Source organism: Pteronotus mesoamericanus, unplaced genomic scaffold (assembly GCF_021234165.1).
Source record: "Pteronotus mesoamericanus isolate MK-2021 breed Mesoamerican mustached bat unplaced genomic scaffold, CSHL_Meso_final contig_502, whole genome shotgun sequence".
In the NCBI taxonomy this organism is placed as follows: Eukaryota; Metazoa; Chordata; class Mammalia; order Chiroptera; family Mormoopidae; genus Pteronotus; species Pteronotus mesoamericanus.
The window spans coordinates 2,896,318-2,914,712 of record NW_026555187.1 but is presented as its reverse complement, the minus strand read 5'-3'; the positions used below and the strand labels follow the sequence as shown (position 1 = coordinate 2,914,712).

Here is an 18,395-nt window from a genome sequence, read left to right as displayed (position 1 = left end):
ATTTTTGCAGCCAAAAGTTATGGGGACTTAGCTTCCTGGCACTGGAACTCTGCGCTGGGGGCCTGGTATGGGGCTGGGACTCACTTCCCAGGTATCCTTCCCAAATTTTTGTCCACCACCAATGGGGGGTAGGGCCAGTCCATTCTGCATCTGTTCCCCTCCTACCAGTCATGATGGAAGAGGTTTCTTTAATTCTGTATTTGTCAGATTTCCATTCAATTGGATTTATGACAGTTTTGAGTGACCACTGTTCTATAATTTTGTTGTAATTTTGATGTGGTTATGCAAGGAAGTGAGCTGTGTTTACCTATGCTGCCATCTTGACCAGAAGTCTTGGTAAATTTCATATGCTATACAGCAATGCTAACTACAATCATCACGCTATTAGACTCCTACTATTTATTTACCTTGTAACTGGTAGTTTGTACCTTTTGACCACCTTTCTCTAATTTTGCAAACCCCCATCATTCCCAAGAATTTCTTTTTTAAGTTCACCTGCTTTAAAATCATATTTTCAAAGTCTGAGAAAAGCATCCTCTAATTTGGAACTTCCTTGAAGATTACAATGGAGAAAACAATTACAGAATGCAGAAATTTATATTGTTTCTCCAAAATTCTTTTCTTGAGAGAGAAACACTGATTTGTTGTTCTTCCCATTCATGCATTTATTTGGTTGACTCTTGCATGTGCCCTGATGGGGAATGAGACTTACAACCTTGTGTATCCAGACCATGCTCTAACAAACTGAGCTACACTACCAAGGACCAAAATTCTTTGAAGAGGTGATATGGAGCCCAGACAAAGAACTGACTGCCACTAAGCTGTTCAGTGTTGACAAAAACTCATACAGCAAAAAATAGTAATAACAACTCATTTTTGAAATATGACTGCTTCAGAATTCAAAAATGTCACGAGAAAAGGAAAGTCAGTCAAATTAAATAGAACATTCTCAGTGTCCTATGTATGTGGAATCCAACTTTGATTTCACAACTTCAAATTATCTCTGTGCTTTAGAACCATTCTACCTAAGAAGGAAGGTTTCATTTATACTACAAAATGGGACAGAAGTAAATGTCATCGTTAGTTTACTAAATACAGAATATTATCTAAGTCCTGTTGCATTTAAGTTCTTTCACAAAATCTCACATTTATGTATCTTAAGAATATGCCACTATATAGCCTGGAAATTTAAATATCCAACAAAAAATTGGAAAAGTAGTTCAACTAGCCCTCATTGGCTGGTGTGGCCCACTGTGTTGAGCATCTTCCAACAAACTGAAAGATCGCCGGTTCCATTCCCAGTCAGGCGACATGCCTGGCTTTGGGGCCTAGGTCCCCGGTTGGGTGCGTACGAGAGGCGGCCAACTGATGTTTTGGTATTTCTCTCCCTCTCTTTCTCCCTCCCTTCTCACTCTCTAAAATAAATAAATAAAATATTTCTTTTTAAAGTAGTACAAATAAATTGCTGTTATTAGAGGACACAAAGAAACACTAAAAAGTCTTATACCTTCTCCCATGTATTGTTTAATTAATCCTACTATAATTACTAATTGTCAGTTAAGTAGTTCTATTGTGGTTTTGTTCAAATAGCGTTTATGTAACAGGAAATGACACAGAATGACATAGCATTTCTAATAAACACAAAATTTTCATATCTGTGTGTGTAATTATCCATTACGTGCTGGCTCCTGTCCAACGAGGTTGTGTCCTTTGCCAGCTCTCCAACCCGCCCTCCCCAGCCCTGTCCAGGTGATGAGCCTAGGATCCACCCATCACAAGCCCCGCCCTCACAAATCCGGAATCTTCAACGTGTCGAAGACCAGTTGCCCGAAGGCCGGCACCTCCCTGACGGGCTCGCCTTCGCAACGCACAGGCTCCGCCACTGTTTACCCAGACAGGCCGAAGTCCGTACGGTCACGGAGGAGGGCCAGCGGCTTCCGGTTCAGATTGTCCTGGCGGCGCACAGCCAGCTTTGCCTCGTCTTTTCTGGTCTCAGTCCGGCGTGGCAGGGCCCGCAGCGGCCTCAGCCCTTTCAGAGCTCCTCTGTCATGGCGGCGCCCTGCCGCTCCTTCCGACCAAGCTTTTCATGGCGGCACCCTGGTTAGTCACTTATGGACCCAGCCCCTCATCCTTCCCTGGCTCTTGTTACTCCCGGCTGCCATGGCGGCGCCCAGGGTTCACCGGAAGTAAAACTTTGAATGTGAGGCGGGGCCTCTGCCCGGAAGCAAGCGCCGCGCTGGGAAAGATGGCGGCGGCGGTGGGCAACGCGCTTCCTTGTGGGGCCCGATCTTGTGGTGCTCGGCCCGGCGGGCAGCCCAAGCCCGTGCAGCAGCCACGCACGCTCCTTGCAGCCGGGCCGGCGCTCATAGCGAGCGGCGACGAGCTGGTCGCCGCCGTGTGGCCATACCGGCGACTGGCGCTGTTGCGGCGCCTGACGGTGCTGCCGTTCGCCGGGCTGCTCTATCCGGCCTGGCTGGGCGCCGCGGCCGCAGGCTGCTGGGGCTGGGGCAGCAGCTGGGCGCAGATCCCCGAGGCGGCGTTGCTAGTGCTTGCCACCATCTGCCTCGCGCACGCGCTCACCGTCCTTTCGGGGCATTGGTCCGTGCACGCTCACTGCGCGCTCACCTGCACCCCGGTAAGTGCGCGGGCAGGAGCCCGACCCCCACACGGTCGGGTCTCGCGGCGGGTGGCAGCCACGGCGTTTTTGTCGATCCCCAGCCTGGCCCGGGCCTCCCATCTGCTGGGCCTAGGTCCCCAGCGGCTCCCTTAACCCTTTAGCGCTGACATAATTTTGGTTTCACTATTGACCTGCTGTGCGACCCTGGCACAGGTTTCTTCCATCCTTTGGAATTCCTCCCGGTGTTGTCATTTAGATCCCGTAATTAGATACCTGTATTTAGATACCTGTATTTAGATACCTGTATAAATCTTAGCGCAGGACCCAACACGTGTCGCTGTTTGATAGCTCCCATCCTGAGCGAACTCCGTTGTTTCTGCTGGAAACAGTCCTACCTTCCTTGTCGCCTGCCTCCCACCTTGATTTTCAAAGTGTGAGGCTAGACCTGCCAAGTGAGGTTTTCTGTCTGTGAAGTTTGGTTTGAAAACTGAACATCAGTCCAGCTGTCCACTGCTCAGAGGCCTCCGGTACTGTGACCAAAACGAGCTTGAAATGCTGGTAGTAGCGTGTGAGAGGAGCAAGGAGCTATTTGTGAGCAAGTGACTTAACTGCTTGGGGTCTCTTTATGTCTCTCTGCAAGATGAGGGTGATGGTGGCATAGGCTGCTGTCAGAATGTGATCCTTAGCCCCACATGATGGAGATAAGTGAGAAGTGCCCTGGGTCAGCAGTTGATACCCGTGACTGTGCCACCGCTCTCTGGGCCTGCCTCAGATGCCTCCGGCAGGTTTGGAGCGATGGACGCAGAGGTCAGCCTCCAACCAGCCTCCCCTCTAATCCCAGGTGGGTGTCTGCTGAAAGAAGAAGGAAAGGAAACAGCACCAGGGGCTGCAGAAAGAGACAGGAACCCCCGTCTTTGACTCTGAATGTGGACTGGATCCCCTTTCTCTTCTGAGTGTAATCTCCCTTCTACCAACAAGCCTTAGTCCAGGGGAGCAGCTCAAACTTTTGGGCTTGGTGGATTCAAGTCAGTACGGTGGAAGACCCTAGCAAGGGACAGGAAAAGGGAAGGAGGTTAGAGGGAGTCTGACACCCCCTGAACTTCCGGCTGCCTTTTGGCCTGCATCTTAAAAGTGCTACTTAACTTCCTTTCCAGGGATGGAGAACAAGGAGGAGCTAGGCAGCTGCAGGGTTAGGACAGATAGATCTGGGTTTGTATCAGAGATCTCAGACACCAGAGTTTCAGTTTCCTGGTTTTCAGTTTCCCCTTTTGTAAAGTAAGAACCGTAACACCGACCTTAGGATGCCATTGTGAGAAGAAATGTGGCATCTGCAAAGCTCCTGGTATGGGGCTGACCCATGTAGCACTTTGCACTTTTCTTCCATGGCGTTACCAGAGAGAGAGAGAGAGAGAGAGTGTGTGAGAGAGAGAGAGATTATTTTCTACCTGCTTCTGTTGCCCATGAACCCTCCAAGGATCGGGGCCTTGTTTTTCATGGTCACTGCTGTGACACCTTCCCTCCCTCCAACGCGCAGCCACAAACCAGCGGTGGGATGGATGCAGCTCCTGACGGAAGGGGTGCTCATTGAGCTCCCTTCGGTGCTTCCACATCGTAGGTGCTGAGGAAACAGCAGTGGACAAAACAGACAAAACCCATTCGTTGCCTACATGGCGGTGTCAGTGGGGGAGAGTTGTCCTCGGTAGTCAACGCTAAAGAGAGAGAAAATAGGGATGAGGATAGTAATGTGGTGACAGAACTTCACATGGGACATTCAGGAGGCTCCCTGAGGAGAAGATATTCAGGCAAAGGCCTGAAAGCTGTGTGCCCACATGTTGCAGACAGAACAGCTTGGACCAAGCTCCTTAGCTGGGGCAAGGACTCACGGCTCCTTCTTGCTGGAGGACACAGCAAGAATAGTAATGGGGTTGGGGAAGGAAGCCAAGCATCAGTAGACCAAGTGGGCTTTGACAGGGCTTGGTTCACACGGATCAAGGGTTGCTCCTCATGCTGGGCAGTGTTCTTCCTACAGAGGGGGTTGAGAAGGGCTCAGCAACATCGCTTTGCCTCTCACAGGAGTACGATCCCAGCAAAGCGACCTTCGTGAAGGTGGTCCCGACCCCCAACAATGGCTCCACTGAGCTCGTGGCCCTGCACCGAGATGAGGTAGGGACCACCTGCCAGGCTGCCCAGTGCAGGACTTGGGAGAGATTCCCAGGCACTGACAACCCCGGTCGAGGGCCTCTGCCACAGACGAGCCTTCTGCCACAGGGTGAAGACGGGCAGGAGGTACTGTCCTTCGAATTCCAGAAGATCAAGTATTCCTACGATGCCCAGGAGAAGAAGCGCTTCCTCCCCGTGGCCTTTCCTGTGCGTAACTCATTCTCTTACTACCAGAGCTACAGGGGGTTCCAGGAGGACTCGGAGATCCGCGCCGCTGAGAAGAAGTTTGGGAGTAACAAGTGAGTCCTGACATCCCCATGTGTCCCCCCTGCTGGCAGGGCTGGACCTCTGCCAGCGGTCACAGGCCTTGAATCGTCTCAGAGGCCAGTGGCCCCTTTACTGTTTCTGCTCCTTCGCACTCCCGGCTCAGGGTACCTGAGATGGGAGGGGGAGGAGTCTACCTTTTCAACGAAACATCTCAGGTGAAAGTGGCGTCCTTAGAGGAACGTGCTCTAGCCGAGTCTCCCCTGAATCTGCCTGCTGACAGGAACCTCCTGGTAGAGCTCTCGGCCAGGAACCCTTCCTGGGGGGCCTGGCCCATGGCACACAAGACTTGGCTGTTGATCCTCGTCTTGTTTTTGTAATTCCCATTTTCATCTTAAATTCTTTCTTTGCCCCGGCCAGATAGTTCAGTTGGTTAGAGTGTCATCCCAACACACCAAGGTGCGGTTCGATCCCCAAGCAGGGCACATACAAGAATCAACCGGCGAATGCATAAATAAGTGGAACAAGAAGTAAATCTCTCTCTCTCTCTCTCTCTCGCCTCTCTGCTTCCCCTCTCTCTCCAAAATCAATAAAAAAATAATAATTTTGAAGTTATTTTTTAAAATAATAAAAATAAAATCTTTAAATGTACGTTCTATTCAGCACTTAAAAAGAATGGTGATAAAAAAGAAGTCAGTGACAGGACAGCTCTTGATGGTATCGGGGAGGCCGGCAGGCGCTCCGTGGGCACATTCTTTAATCTTCACCAGAACTGCCAGTGACCACACGTGCCTGGCAGGGGCGAGGCGAACTTCAGAGCCCCTGTCCTGGCCACGTGACAGTCACCCTGAGAACCCGCAGAACCTCTAGGGAATTCTTTCTGGACTTAATCGTTTATCACAACTATCAATCTAATAGGAAGATTTATAAGAAATGTTTACCTGTTCCCATCTCCCCTACCCCGTCCTGGCTCCTTTAAAGGCAAAGAACACAAGACTGGGCGGGGTCAGTTTAGCATCACTGGGTTTTTCCTCACATCCCCCATCCAGGAGTCCACTACACACAGTGCTGCAGACCGTACCCTTAGCCCCTCTTCCCGCTTTCGTCTCACTCCTGCAGCTTTTATTCAGGGAGTTTGGGGGAAATTCTGGCTCCAGACCTCCCCTCTTAAAGGGAGGTGGGGCTCAGTCTTTCTTTCAGGCCCCGGGGTGGGGTGGCTCCGAGGCCCCTGGCAGCCCGGCCTCCTCCGCAGCTGCAGCTTCGAGGCTCCTGTTCCAGTCAAAAGCTTCTCCACTTGCTTTGTCTCCCGCCCAGATGATGGGTTCTTATCAGCCCCAGCTTGGGTGGGTGGGTGGGGGCTGTCTGAAGAGCTTGTTGCCATTCAAAAGCTTCATCTGGGTTCAGCAGAACAGAGGGCTGGGGGCGTCTGGCATGCCGACCCCAGTGCGGGAGGAGACCGCAGCTGAACATAGCATCCCGTCTAGAAGCTTGCCGAGGCTCCTCATTTCCTAGGGAGGCTGGCAGTGCCCCCAGGTAGGGGTGTCGGGCCTCCCAGCGTGAACAGGGCCTGGGGTCTGGTTTCTTGCAGGGCCGAGATGGTGGTACCCGACTTCTCAGAGCTGTTCAAGGAGAGAGCCACAGCGCCTTTCTTTGTGTTCCAGGTAACATAGCAGCTCCAGCCCTTCTCCCCACCCCATTCTTTAGGACTTTGATAGCCAGAGTGACCTGTGTCCAATTCCAGACCCAAAAACCTTGTCCTCAGGGGTCAGAGTCCGTGGGTAGAATGGCCCTTGGTGTACGTCCAGTTCTCAGCAGTCATCCTCATTGCGTTCCCGGGGCAGGTGTTCTGCGTGGGTCTCTGGTGCCTGGATGAGTACTGGTACTACAGTGTCTTCACACTCTCCATGCTGGTGGCCTTCGAGGCTTCCCTGGTTCAGCAGCAGATGCGCAACATGTCCGAGATCCGGAAGATGGGCAACAAGCCCCACATGATCCAGGTGCGGCCAGCAGGGTCCCTGTGGAGCCCCCGTCCCTGCTGAGATCCGCTGAGGTCTTGGCGGGCCTGGCACAGGTACGTTCCCAGAGGTGACCATGCACCACCCCTCACAGGTCTACCGAAGCCGCAAGTGGAGGCCCATTGCCAGTGACGAGATTGTGCCCGGGGACATTGTTTCCATTGGTGAGGCCCAGTTCTGCCCTTTCCCAGTGGCAGCTTAGCCCAGTGGCTACTGCCTCACCCTCTGGCGCTACCCCACAGGTCGCTCACCACAGGATAACCTGGTGCCATGTGACGTGCTGTTGCTCCGGGGCCGTTGCATCGTGGACGAGGCCATGCTCACGGGAGAGTCGGTGCCACAGATGAAGGTGTGGGGAAGGGGAGTCAGTCCACTCGGCTGTCTGGCCAGCCTATTCTCGGAGGGGCCGCTGGCCAGGAGAGTGCTGGGGTGCGGCCCAGGCTCACTTAGAGGAGACAGGGAGTCCTGGCCCAGGGGGCTGAAGGAGGCCGTGGGCGCAGCATCTGGACAGGGCTGCTGCATCTCCGCGCCCCGCACTGGTGGAAGCTGCGTGGGGGCGGGGCGGGGGGAGGTGAGAGTCCCAGAGCGTTGGGGCGTCCAGGCACCCTGACGGCTCAGACTGAGGTGGACTGAGGGATGGGGAGAGTTCTGGGACACGTGTGGAGCCCCCGTCCCTGCTGAGATCCGCTGAGCCAGGTGGGAGGCCTGTGAGGAGCAGGAGGGCTCCTCCAGCACTGGGCCAGCTCTCCAGAGACTGGGGGCGGGGAGGCCAGGGCAGAGCCAACTGTCGGCTTCACTGTCCTCCCCAGGAGCCCATTGAAGACCTCAGCCCCGACCGGGTGCTGGACCTGCAGGCCGACTCCCGGCTCCACGTCATCTTCGGGGGCACCAAGGTGGTGCAGCACATCCCCCCTCAGAAGGCCACCACGGGCCTGAAGCGTAGGTGCCTTGGGGGTTTCCATGGGTGTCCTCATCCGCCTCCCAACCCCCGCCATGTCTGCTTGGCCATGAGGGAGTCCAGACAGACGCGAGGACGCTGGCTCTGCTTGTTTCCACAGCGGTCGACAGTGGGTGTGTAGCCTTTGTCCTCAGGACCGGATTCAACACATCTCAGGTGGGACGTCTTGCCTGGCCCTGGGGGGTGGGCCCCGTGGCCAGTTGTGGACACTTGAGACGGTAGCCCTTTCAGACCCCAGGACATCCCCACCACATGCTCACTCTGACAGCAGGCACTGGCCAGAGGCCATGTGGAGGCGAGCCCCAAGCCAGGCCCGCTTTGCCTGGCTGAGGGTCTGGTGGGGGATAGACAGCGGACCAGCTGTTCGCACGTGTTTTGAGGTCATGCACAGAACTGAGCCCATAAATGCATTAAAGCAGCAAGAGCACTGACTGGTAGAGGTGATCGCCAGACCTCCTTCCAGGGACTCCTGCCCCCATCTCGGCCACTTCCTTCTCGCACCCCGGGCCTTGGCCACTGGTCCCCGTAGCTCCTGGCTGAGTTGGAGCCGGCTGTGCGGCCGTGGGGTCCCTGGAGTACGTGCATGGCGCGTGGCAGGTTGCAGGCCTCACTGGCGGGCCTGAGGCTGGGGCGCGCTGTCATCTGAGGGGGGACCTGGTCTCAATGCCCTCGGGTGGGGGAGGCCGCCGCCCCCACCCCCCAGGAAAGGCCTCTGGCTCCATTCTTCCAGGGCAAGCTGCTGCGCACAATCCTCTTTGGGGTGAAGAGAGTGACTGCCAACAACCTGGAGACCTTCGTCTTCATCCTTTTTCTCCTTGTCTTTGCCATCGCGGCGGCCGCCTACGTGTGGATCGAAGGTAAGTGCCACGTTCCCCACCAGGCTGCTGGGCCCCGTGCCCGTCAGCCCAGACTGGTAGGCCCTGCCTCCACAGGTACCAAGGATCCCAGCCGGAACCGCTACAAGCTGTTTCTGGAGTGCACACTGATCCTCACGTCCGTCGTGCCCCCCGAGCTGCCCATTGAGCTGTCTCTGGCTGTCAACACCTCCCTCATTGCCCTGGCCAAGCTCTGTGAGTGCCTGGGGCAGGGCCGGGGCGCCAAGGGGCTGGGGCCTGGCGGCGCCCCTGACCCTGGCTTCACCTCCCAGATATGTACTGCACGGAGCCCTTCCGAATCCCCTTTGCTGGCAAAGTGGAGGTGTGCTGCTTCGACAAGACTGGGACCTTGACCAGTGACAGCCTGGTGGTGCGAGGCGTGGCTGGGCTCAGGTGAGCATGGGGGTGGGGCCAAGAGGTACCCAGCCAGCAGCAGGAGGCCTTCTGGGAGCGCAAGGGCCTGACGGCTGCCCACCCACACCCCCAAAGCCCCTGTCAGAGGCCCTATTGTGGGAGTCTGATCCGAGGGCTCCCTGTGCGGCCTCAGTGAGTAACAGCTACATGAGAGTCACCTGGAGTTCCAAGCAGCTACCTGACATTTAGGGGCATCTGTGAGAAAAGTACAGGTGTCACAAGGACCAAATGAAACCCCGCCGCCCCTGAAGCAACTGGCACGGAATAGGGGGGCCCATACCTCCTCCTGGCTGGCAGCTCCCAGGGGTTCTGCCACGCTGTAACCCGCCGTTTCCCTCCCTTGCAGAGATGGAAAGGAGGTGACGCCCGTGTCCAACATCCCCGTGGAAACGCACCGGGCCCTGGCCTCGTGTCACTCCCTGATGCAGCTGGACGACGGCACCCTAGTGGGCGACCCCCTGGAGAAGGCCATGCTGACGGCCGTGGACTGGACGCTGACCAAAGGTGAGGGGCTGCGGTCTCGGGCCCAGTGCAGGCAGCTCTCACCCCCAGGCCGCAGGACAGGCCCCTCCGAAACTGCCGGGTATCCAGTTCAGGCTGGCGGGCGGGCACAGCCCCCTCTGACCTGGGACATACCACACCGTTGGGTGTCCCCCTGGGTTGGAACCCACCCCACCAAAGCTACAGGGCAGGGTCCTCCAAGGCCTGGTCTCAGCTCTGACGCCCTGGAGCCAGGAGCCCATAGGCCCTGGGTCTAGGGAGGGGGGTGGGAGGAAGGAGGGACAGGCGGGGGCCTGGCTACCTCTTTGGAGCGAAGGCCCTCAGGACTCGTGCTTATTTGTTTCCAGATGAGAAAGTATTCCCCCGAAGTATTAAAACTCAGGGGCTGAAAATTCACCAGCGCTTTCATTTTGCCAGTGCCCTAAAGCGAATGTCCGTGCTCGCCTCCTACGAGAAGCTGGGCTCCACGGACCTCTGCTACATCGCGGCTGTGAAGGGGGCCCCTGAAACCCTACACCCCATGGTGAGCTGAGCCCGGCCCTGGGGTTCGGGGCGGGGTGTCAGTGCGAGGCAGTCGGTGACATCTCCCTGCGTTCCCTGCAGTTCTCCCAGTGCCCACCTGACTATCACCACATCCACACGGAGATTTCGCGGGAAGGAGCCCGTGTCCTGGCCCTGGGGTACAAGGAGCTGGGGCACCTCACCCATCAGCAGGTAAGGGCCCAGGCTCCCCACCTGCAGGCCTCCCCCGCCCCCTCCACCACAGCCGCGTCACCGTGTACCCCCTCGGCGCCCCTGTGAGCAGGCACAGTTTCATCTTCCTCCTCCCCGGCCTCTGCCTTTGGAGATTGCAGGTGGCACTCAGTCCTCGGGCCCTCCTCCCCCGTGGTGCCGTGACTCCGTGGGACCCCAACCCATCCCAGTGCCTAGGGCTGCCACCACCCAGCCTCCTATCCCCCCACCCACGGGTCCTCACTCACCCTCAGGAAACGTCAGAAGACATCTTTGATTACTGTCTCCAGTCTAGCTCTGCCCCTGCCCAGCCCAGCCACCTGGTCACTGCACGGTTTGGGGACATCACCAGTCCTCAGTTGTACCACCACATGCCAGCAGCTCTCCTCCCACCTCCACTGCCAACATTCCTTTACCTGCTTCCACCTTGACCTTCATCCGGGCCACCTGCACCCAGTGGCTGAGAGACCCTTCTAGAACAAATGCCTGATCATATACCCACTCCTGCTCTGTGCCCCTGCCTCTGTCTCTTGATACTGTCTCTTGAGTATCTGTCTCATGATACTCAGCACTCTGAATCTGAGATTTTCCTTATTTCACGCCTCCCCCAATAGAGAAGCTTCATGAGGGCGGACATTTTTTGTTTCCTGGGATGAGTTAGAGGATGAGTGCATGCTGGGTGGTTAACAAAGAAGCGTTACTGAGCCAAGACATGAGACCTCTGTGACGATGTGCCATGTCCATTCCAGGAAATAGAAGTACCATTGGTGGCGGGGGCCACCCAGCCATTGCCAGGCCCCTGTCCCCCAAGAGAGGACAAGTCCTTCTCCGACCTCCCCACCCAGCACACTGTGGGAGCTCGGGAAATGGGGGAGGGTCAGGTCACAGTTGTGAGAGCCCCCATGTTTGTCCCCAGGCCCGAGAGGTCAAGCGGGAGGCCTTGGAGTGCAACCTCAAGTTTGTCGGCTTCATCGTGGTCTCCTGCCCACTCAAGGCTGATTCCAGGGCTGTGATCCGGGAGATCCAAAATGCCTCCCACCGGGTATGGCTGCTAGGCCCTCCACACCAGGCCCTCAGCAGGTGGGCGGGGGGTCTCCACTCCTCTTGCAGGCAGGAGGGTGTGACAGCAGAGGACACCTCCACCCTCGGTGGGGCAAATGGGTGCCTCCTTGGGCCCACAGCATCCGTGGCAGGCTGAGGCCGGGTCGGGGTGTGGGAGCAGTATCCAGACCGGTTATGTCTGTTTGTCTCGGTGCCTTTGGTGTCTTCATCCTGGTGGTTTGGGGTGTCTAGTCGGGCACTCGCGATACAGTTTAGAGTGTGGGAGGTAAGCGAGCCGTCTCAGAGAGTGGTAGCATGATCGGTCCCCCTCTAGCACCAACAGGCCTCATCAGCTCTAAGCTGGGAGGCTAGAGCATGTGGTCCCCACCCACCCCACACACAAGCTTCTGGGCAGCTACCAATCCAAGAAGATCCACGCCAAAAGTGGATTCATAGTCTACACTGCAAAGAAAATGTATAGGTGTCCTCAGAAAGACACATATACATGTATTTTATGAAATGTCCCCAGGTGGGGGCACATTGCGGCTTAGGAAGCCCAGCCCCCCTTTGGAGGCCAGGACCTCCCTCTGTGGCCTTCCTGAGAGGGGACTAGGGCACCAGCCCTCCAGGCTGGAGTTCTGCCCCACTGAGCTTCTGCCCCTCTCCCTAGGTGGTCATGATCACAGGCGACAACCCCCTCACTGCCTGCCACGTGGCCCAGGAACTGCACTTCATTGAAAAGGCACACACGCTGATCCTGCAGCCTCCCACAGAGAAAGGTAAGAGCCTAAGTGGCTGGGTGCCAGGGAGACTGTGAGTCCAGCCCGGAACAGCTCCTGTCCTGGTGGCCCTCCTGCGTGCCAGGCCTGGGGGTCACAGCCCTGCTCCGAGCCCCCCTGGCCAAGGACATCCTTACTCAAGTGGGCAGTCACTGGCTCCAGATCAGTGATGACTTAAAATCTCAAGACAATTGCTTATAGTCATGCTGTCCCACGTTTGACATTGTCACATCCACGTTGGACCTGACAGACCACCTGTGCACAGCGAGTCCCTTACTCCCAAGGTCAGGGGCTGCTGGTGCTGGTGCTCAGCACGGCCAGGCCCTGGCCAGAGGGCTTGGTGCATGTTACCACATTGTCCCTTCGCCCTGCACAAGAGGGCTTGCGTCCCCATGCCATGTAGGAGGGAGCCATGTGTGTCAGCTGTTGGCACCCAGTTTTACAGACAAGGAAAGAGAGGTGCACCCACCCACTCAGGTCACTTGGTGTCACTGTGGCTAAGCATCTGAACCTGGATGGCCTGACTGCAGCCACTGGCCACTCCTAAGAAACCAAAAACTGGCCACCCAGCTGGCTGCAAGTAGCACACCAGAGTCAGAGGAGGCAAGGCGCAAATCCGGCCCCAGCGCACTCTGGCTGGCGGGGCAGGATCTGTCAGACGCTGAAGGCTGGTGTCCAGGGCAGGACCTGGCTAGGGGGCAGCATGCACCAGAGGCGTCACAGGGCCACAGGCTGGGGGAGGGTGTTGGTAAGGCCCAGCCAGGGTGGCTTCTGGAGCCCCCTGGCCTTTCCTCTAGTCCACACTGTTGGTCCATGGCTCTGTCCAGCTCCAGGCGCCGGACTCTCAGGAGAGCAGGGATTGTGGGCAGGTGCCCCAGGGGGAGAGCCGTCAGGGCTGCTGATTGGCAGGTGAAGCTGCTCCAAGAAAAGGGCAACAATAAAAGCCAGTGGCGGTTTCCTGCCCAGCTGAGCCAGTCCAGGGTGAGCCACCTAGTGCCAGGAAGGCTGGGGGCCAGCCATCTGGAAAGCGGAAGTGGGTGGCAAGTATCTGGCCAGAGGAAGTGACTCAAGGCTCCCCGGCCCTGAGAGAGGGGTGCCAGGAAGGCCGCAAGGGTGGGGCTAGTTAACTAACAAGCTTGGGGTACGCCCGGGTTAGGATTCGCCCCCTCCCGCGGTCTCAGGCCCTGGGATCTGGGATCTCCCGCCTGTACTGGAGGGTTCTGAACAACCTCTGTGAGGCAGTCAGGCGTCCTGGGCACAGGCAGGCATGGGTGAGGCCTGGGAGCGGTCAGGATAGGTGGGGAGGTAGAGACGACGCCCCAGAGAGGAGAGACTGGGACCAGGCAAGTGGAGTCCGCGCGACAGGTCTGCCTGTGTCTGAGCCCTGTCCCTGACCTGGGCGCTGGTCCTGCAGGTCGACCCTGCCAGTGGTGCTCCATCGATGGCAGCGTTGTGCTACCCCTGGCCCAAGGCTCCCCGAAGGCACTGGCCCTGGAGCATGCCCTGTGCCTCACAGGCGATGGCTTGGCCCACCTGCAGGCCGAGGACCCTGAGCAGCTGCTGCGCCTCATCCCCCACGTACAGGTGTTTGCCCGCGTGGCCCCCAAACAAAAGGTGAGTTGCAGGGGTGACGGGCAGGCAGGGCCTTAGGGCAGTGCACAGCCCTCACTTGGTCCTTTGCCCACACAGGAGTTTGTCATCACCAGCCTGAAGGAGCTGGGCTATGTGACCCTGATGTGCGGAGACGGTACCAATGACGTGGGCGCCCTGAAGCACGCCGATGTGGGTGAGCCCCACGGGCAGGGGCTGTTCCTTCACTGTTCTGTCCACGAGGGCTCCGCATAAAGGACACCTCCCCAAGCATGAGGAGGCAGTGGGGGATGGAGCAGGGCCAGTAGGACCCGAGATCCAAGGGTGTACGAGGGCAGGAAGGAACAGTGTGGCTGGGGCCACCAGGGCCCTGGGGAAGGTTTGGGGAACCAGGGCAGCTCTGCGGGGCAAATGCAACTTGGTCTGCTCAGGCCTCCTGGGCACCATGTGGGCACAGGCCAGGGAGGGAGGGGACAAGTGGGAACAGACAACCAGTGGGAGCTGAAGCATTTGCCAGCAGTTCACAGCCTTGAATCTCTATTGACAGAATACATTTCCGCTTTACTTGCCAACTAGAGCATTTATCGAGTGTTATTTACCTCATAGAAACATGATCCTTAGCAGTAAACTTCTTTGAAATTCAGTTAGTCTTGATGCATTTAGTGTTGGGTGCTTTGGGGGCCTTTGTTTTGTTTTTAAGTAGTTTATAAAAAATAAAGTAAATGCTCTCTGAGGTGCTCCCTGGGGAGTCCAGTGAAATGGGGAGGTTTGGCTCCGAAGCCTGTGCCTCCACCTCGGCATTGAGCACATACGCAGCTGGAGCCTGGGGCTGGAGGGCTCCCCGGGACCCTAAAGCACACCGCCCCCCCCCCGCCCCCCCGCAGGTGTGGCGCTCCTGGCCAATGCCCCAGAGCGGGTTGTTGAGCGGAGGCGGCGGCCCCGTGACAGCCCCGTCCTGAGCAACAGCAGCATCAGGGCCACCTCCAGGGCAGCCAAGCATAGGTTGGGGCTCCCACCCCCGGAGGAGCAGCCCGCCTCTCAGAGGGTGAGTCTTGGGAGGGGTCACCGGCACCCCCTCGTGGCCAGGCCTCACCCACTGCCACCCACCCCGCAGGACCGCCTGAGCCAGGTGCTGCGGGACCTGGAGGATGAGAGCACACCCATCGTGAAGCTGGGCGACGCCAGTATCGCGGCGCCCTTCACCTCCAAGCTCTCATCTATTCAGTGCAGTGAGTCCCGCCACTTGCCTTGTCCCCCTGCTGACCCTGCCTGGCACCCATGCCCACACCTGCCATCTCCCTCCCCCCGCAGTCTGCCACGTGATCAAGCAGGGCCGATGCACACTCGTGACCACACTGCAGATGTTCAAGATCCTGGCACTCAACGCCCTCATCCTGGCCTACAGTCAGAGTGTCCTCTACCTGGAGGGCGTCAAGTTCAGCGACTTCCAGGCTACACTGCAGGGGCTGCTGCTGGCCGGCTGCTTCCTCTTCATTTCCCGCTCCAAGGTGGGCTGGGACCCCTGGCAAAACAATAGCTCCTGCCCCACCCGAGGGCACCCTCTGCCTCCGGACCACAGCACCTGCTCTGGCGGCTTCATGGATTCGTGGCAAGGGACGCTTGGGCCAGGCAGGACAGACTGTTAGATGTGCTGCTGGATGTCATGTTTTTCTTCCTGACAGAAGCCCTCAGGGTGGGAGCTGTTGTCCCCACATTATAGATGGGGATGGGGGGGCAGCGGGGAGCCTACCGAGGCTCATCCAAGTAGCCCAACTTGGGCCCCATCATGTCCACGGGCAGGAGGGGCTCCGGAGGCTGGTGCTGACCCATGGGCCCAGGATGTGGGGACTGCTCTCTGGACTGGGCCTGCAGGAGACATGGTGGATGGTGGCCCAGGGCATTCTGGGCTTTGACACTCGCCCAACCCCTCCCCACCGCCTTACCCACCACTGCAGCCCCTCAAGACCCTGTCCCGAGAGCGGCCCCTGCCCAACATCTTCAACCTGTACACCATCCTCACGGTCCTGCTGCAGTTCTGTGTGCACTTCCTAAGTCTTGTCTACCTATACAGAGAGGCCCAGGCCCGGAGCCCTGAAAAGTAAGTGCCACGGGAGCAGCGGGTGCACGGGGCACCCAGAGGAGGCAGCATCCTTGTGATGGGAGCTGGGAGGAGGAGGTGCAGACATTGGCCTGCAGCAGCCAAGGTCAGGCAGAGCCCTGGCCCCGCAGGGGCAGTGTGAGCAACAGAGAGGCTCTGACGCCCATGCATCCTGCAGGCAGGAGCAGTTTGTGGACCTGTACAAGGAGTTTGAGCCAAGCCTGGTCAACAGCACTGTATACATCATGGCCATGGCCATGCAGATGGCCACCTTCGCCATCAACTACAAGGTGCGGTCCAGCCCTGGCCCGGACATGCCCTGCCCGCCCCCCCCCCAACCCGGCCCCCACAGTGCACAGCCATTCATCTGTCTGTCCCCAAAGGGCCCGCCCTTCATGGAGAGCCTGTCTGAGAACAAGCCCCTGGTGTGGAGCCTGGCCGTGTCACTCCTGGCCATCGTGGGCCTGCTCCTCGGCTCCTCGCCCGACTTCAACAGCCAGTTTGGCCTTGTGGATATCCCTGTGGAGGTGAGTGTCCCTGTGGATGTGACCCAGGGCTTGACCTGGGCCCCTCTGCAGGCGCCAGCTCACCATCGCTCCCTGCCCTGCAGTTCAAGCTGGTCATCGCCCAGGTCCTGGTCCTTGACTTCTGCCTGGCACTCCTGGCTGACCGCGTCCTGCAGTACTTCCTGGGGACCCCGAAGCTAAAAGTGCCTTCCTGAGACGGCAGTGCCAGCACCCACTGCCCACCCTGCTACCACCAGGGGCCCCACGTGGGCCCCAGAAGGGAACACTGCCCCCATGGCAAGGCCGGCCCAGCCTTGCCGCCAAGACTGAGCTGGGACCCCTCCCGACACACACCCTGTGGCCACCCGCAGGCCCGGCTGGCAGAACCAGCCCCCAGCCAGCCCCTTTGGTAAATAAAGCAGCATCCACAATTTTAAGAAGCCCTGTCTCCACATCTGTCTGTGCCACACAAGGTGTCACCGGGTGGTCACTGAGGACAACCCTGGCACTCTCTAGAGGGCTGTGTGAGGCTCTCGACAGCACCTTCTGCAACGGTCAGCACTTGCATAGGCTCAGCTTCCAGCACAGAGAGCTCTGCGTGTTTCCTGGTGTAACAAGCACCCCCGTATTTCTGTCATCTTTCAGCTTCATATTTTGAAACCCCGGGCACTGAGAGGAGTCTTAGGATCTATGGCATTTTTCCCTTTTTAGTAATAGGCAAAATAACAGCCTGCCTCCACCATGTCCCGGCCCTGCCCTGGCTCTGCCTTCATACCAACACTCTCTTTTCTCTTTTCTTTTTTCTTTTTTTTATAACCCTCACCTGAGGATATGTTTTTATTGATTTTAGAGAGAGAGAGAGAACCATCAATGTAAGAGAATTATCGATTGGTTGCCTCCAGTGTGTACCCCAACTGGGGATGGGCACAAACCTGCAACCTCAGTAGGTGCCCTGACCGGGGATCAGACATGCTCCAACCTGAGCCACCTGGCCAGGGGAACGCTCCCTCCAAACAGCATTCAGTGCAACTCAGGAATGTCAGAGTAGGCATGCCATGTGAGAGCTGGAAGTCAAAGCCAGTGGGCGACATGCCTTTTCAACAGCGAAAAACTGTAGGAAGCAAAGTTACAAATGCAAAGTCTTCACTCACAGCCAGGAATTCTCCTGAGTGAAGAATGTGGGTGCATTTTTGTAACTCTGACAAGCTGCATGTGACCACAGGCCAGGGGACCTAGGCCCAGGCTTCTGGGCAGCCTCCCCTCCCCACCAGTGCTCACTAGGGGATTCTCAGCCTTTCCAGCCCTGCCCCGTTGGTCGTCCTCAGCAGCCCACGCCTGTCTGGCTTCCCCAGGCAGCAAAGCGTTGCCTGTGGCCCGAGGAAGCCCTTGCGAAGGGGCCGGGACCAGCTGTGGACGCCTGTGAGTGTCATGAGCAATGACTGGCCAAGGTCTTTGGAGAGTAGTGGCCCCAGGCCCAGGCTGCAGAGGGAGGCCCACTCCTGAAACGAGGTGACAGCCAGGAGCACCCTGGAGTTGGGTTTGCCAGGGATGCGTCTTTGGGGGTCAGGGCAGGTCCCTGTGCCACCCGCCCCCCGCCTGAGAGGCACTAGGGGCACTCCTGGATAACACTAATAGGGCCTCAAGAGCCTGATCCGGCTTTCAAGGTCACTGGGAGTCCCCCCAGGCCAGGGGTCTTCAGCAAAAAGCATTAGGGGACTTCGGATTCAGCTGTAATTGCACAGGGCTGCAGCCCTCCATAAGGGGCTCCGTGTCTCTGGCCGGGATGCGGTAGGTTTAGGGGTCCAAGAGACCCCTGAGCAGGGCTGTCGCTGGGTGTTGAGAAGG

General features: G+C 57.6%; 1 protein-coding gene across 6 annotated transcripts; it reads left to right on the top strand.

The window, feature by feature from the left end:
* The first annotated feature begins 1,689 nt into the window (after positions 1–1,689).
* Positions 1,690–16,968, top strand: ATP13A1 (ATPase 13A1). Of its 6 annotated transcripts, none has more exons than XM_054578946.1 (26): positions 2,245–2,635; positions 4,691–4,780; positions 4,886–5,076; positions 6,630–6,702; positions 6,883–7,038; positions 7,151–7,220; positions 7,299–7,405; positions 7,866–7,995; positions 8,115–8,170; positions 8,745–8,871; positions 8,947–9,084; positions 9,162–9,282; positions 9,650–9,807; positions 10,152–10,327; positions 10,408–10,518; positions 11,453–11,578; positions 12,248–12,356; positions 13,771–13,970; positions 14,046–14,142; positions 14,831–14,991; positions 15,061–15,175; positions 15,258–15,454; positions 15,902–16,044; positions 16,223–16,334; positions 16,428–16,571; positions 16,655–16,968. In XM_054578946.1, the coding sequence occupies exons 1-26, from the start codon at positions 2,246–2,248 to the stop codon at positions 16,763–16,765; spliced, it is 3,609 nt and encodes a 1,202-aa protein (XP_054434921.1). In that variant the 5' UTR covers position 2,245; the 3' UTR covers positions 16,766–16,968. The 6 variants fall into 6 exon arrangements, with proteins under 6 accessions (XP_054434918.1, XP_054434923.1, XP_054434921.1 ...); XM_054578944.1 differs by having other exon boundaries at positions 8,932–9,084; XM_054578943.1 differs by lacking the exon at positions 2,245–2,635 and adding an exon at positions 1,690–2,100 and having other exon boundaries at positions 8,932–9,084; positions 14,831–15,175.
* The last annotated feature ends 1,427 nt before the right edge of the window (positions 16,969–18,395 follow it).

Bases quoted from the DNA above. Each gene is read 5' to 3' on its own strand.
- ATP13A1 (XM_054578942.1), top strand. From the start codon at position 2,246: ATGGCGGCGGCGGTGGGCAACGCGCTTCCTTGTGGGGCCCGATCTTGT. The intron at 9,808-10,151 runs GTGAGGGGCTGC...ATTTGTTTCCAG, and splicing joins GGACTGGACGCTGACCAAAG to ATGAGAAAGTATTCCCCCGA. The intron at 10,519-11,452 runs GTAAGGGCCCAG...GTTTGTCCCCAG, and splicing joins GGCACCTCACCCATCAGCAG to GCCCGAGAGGTCAAGCGGGA.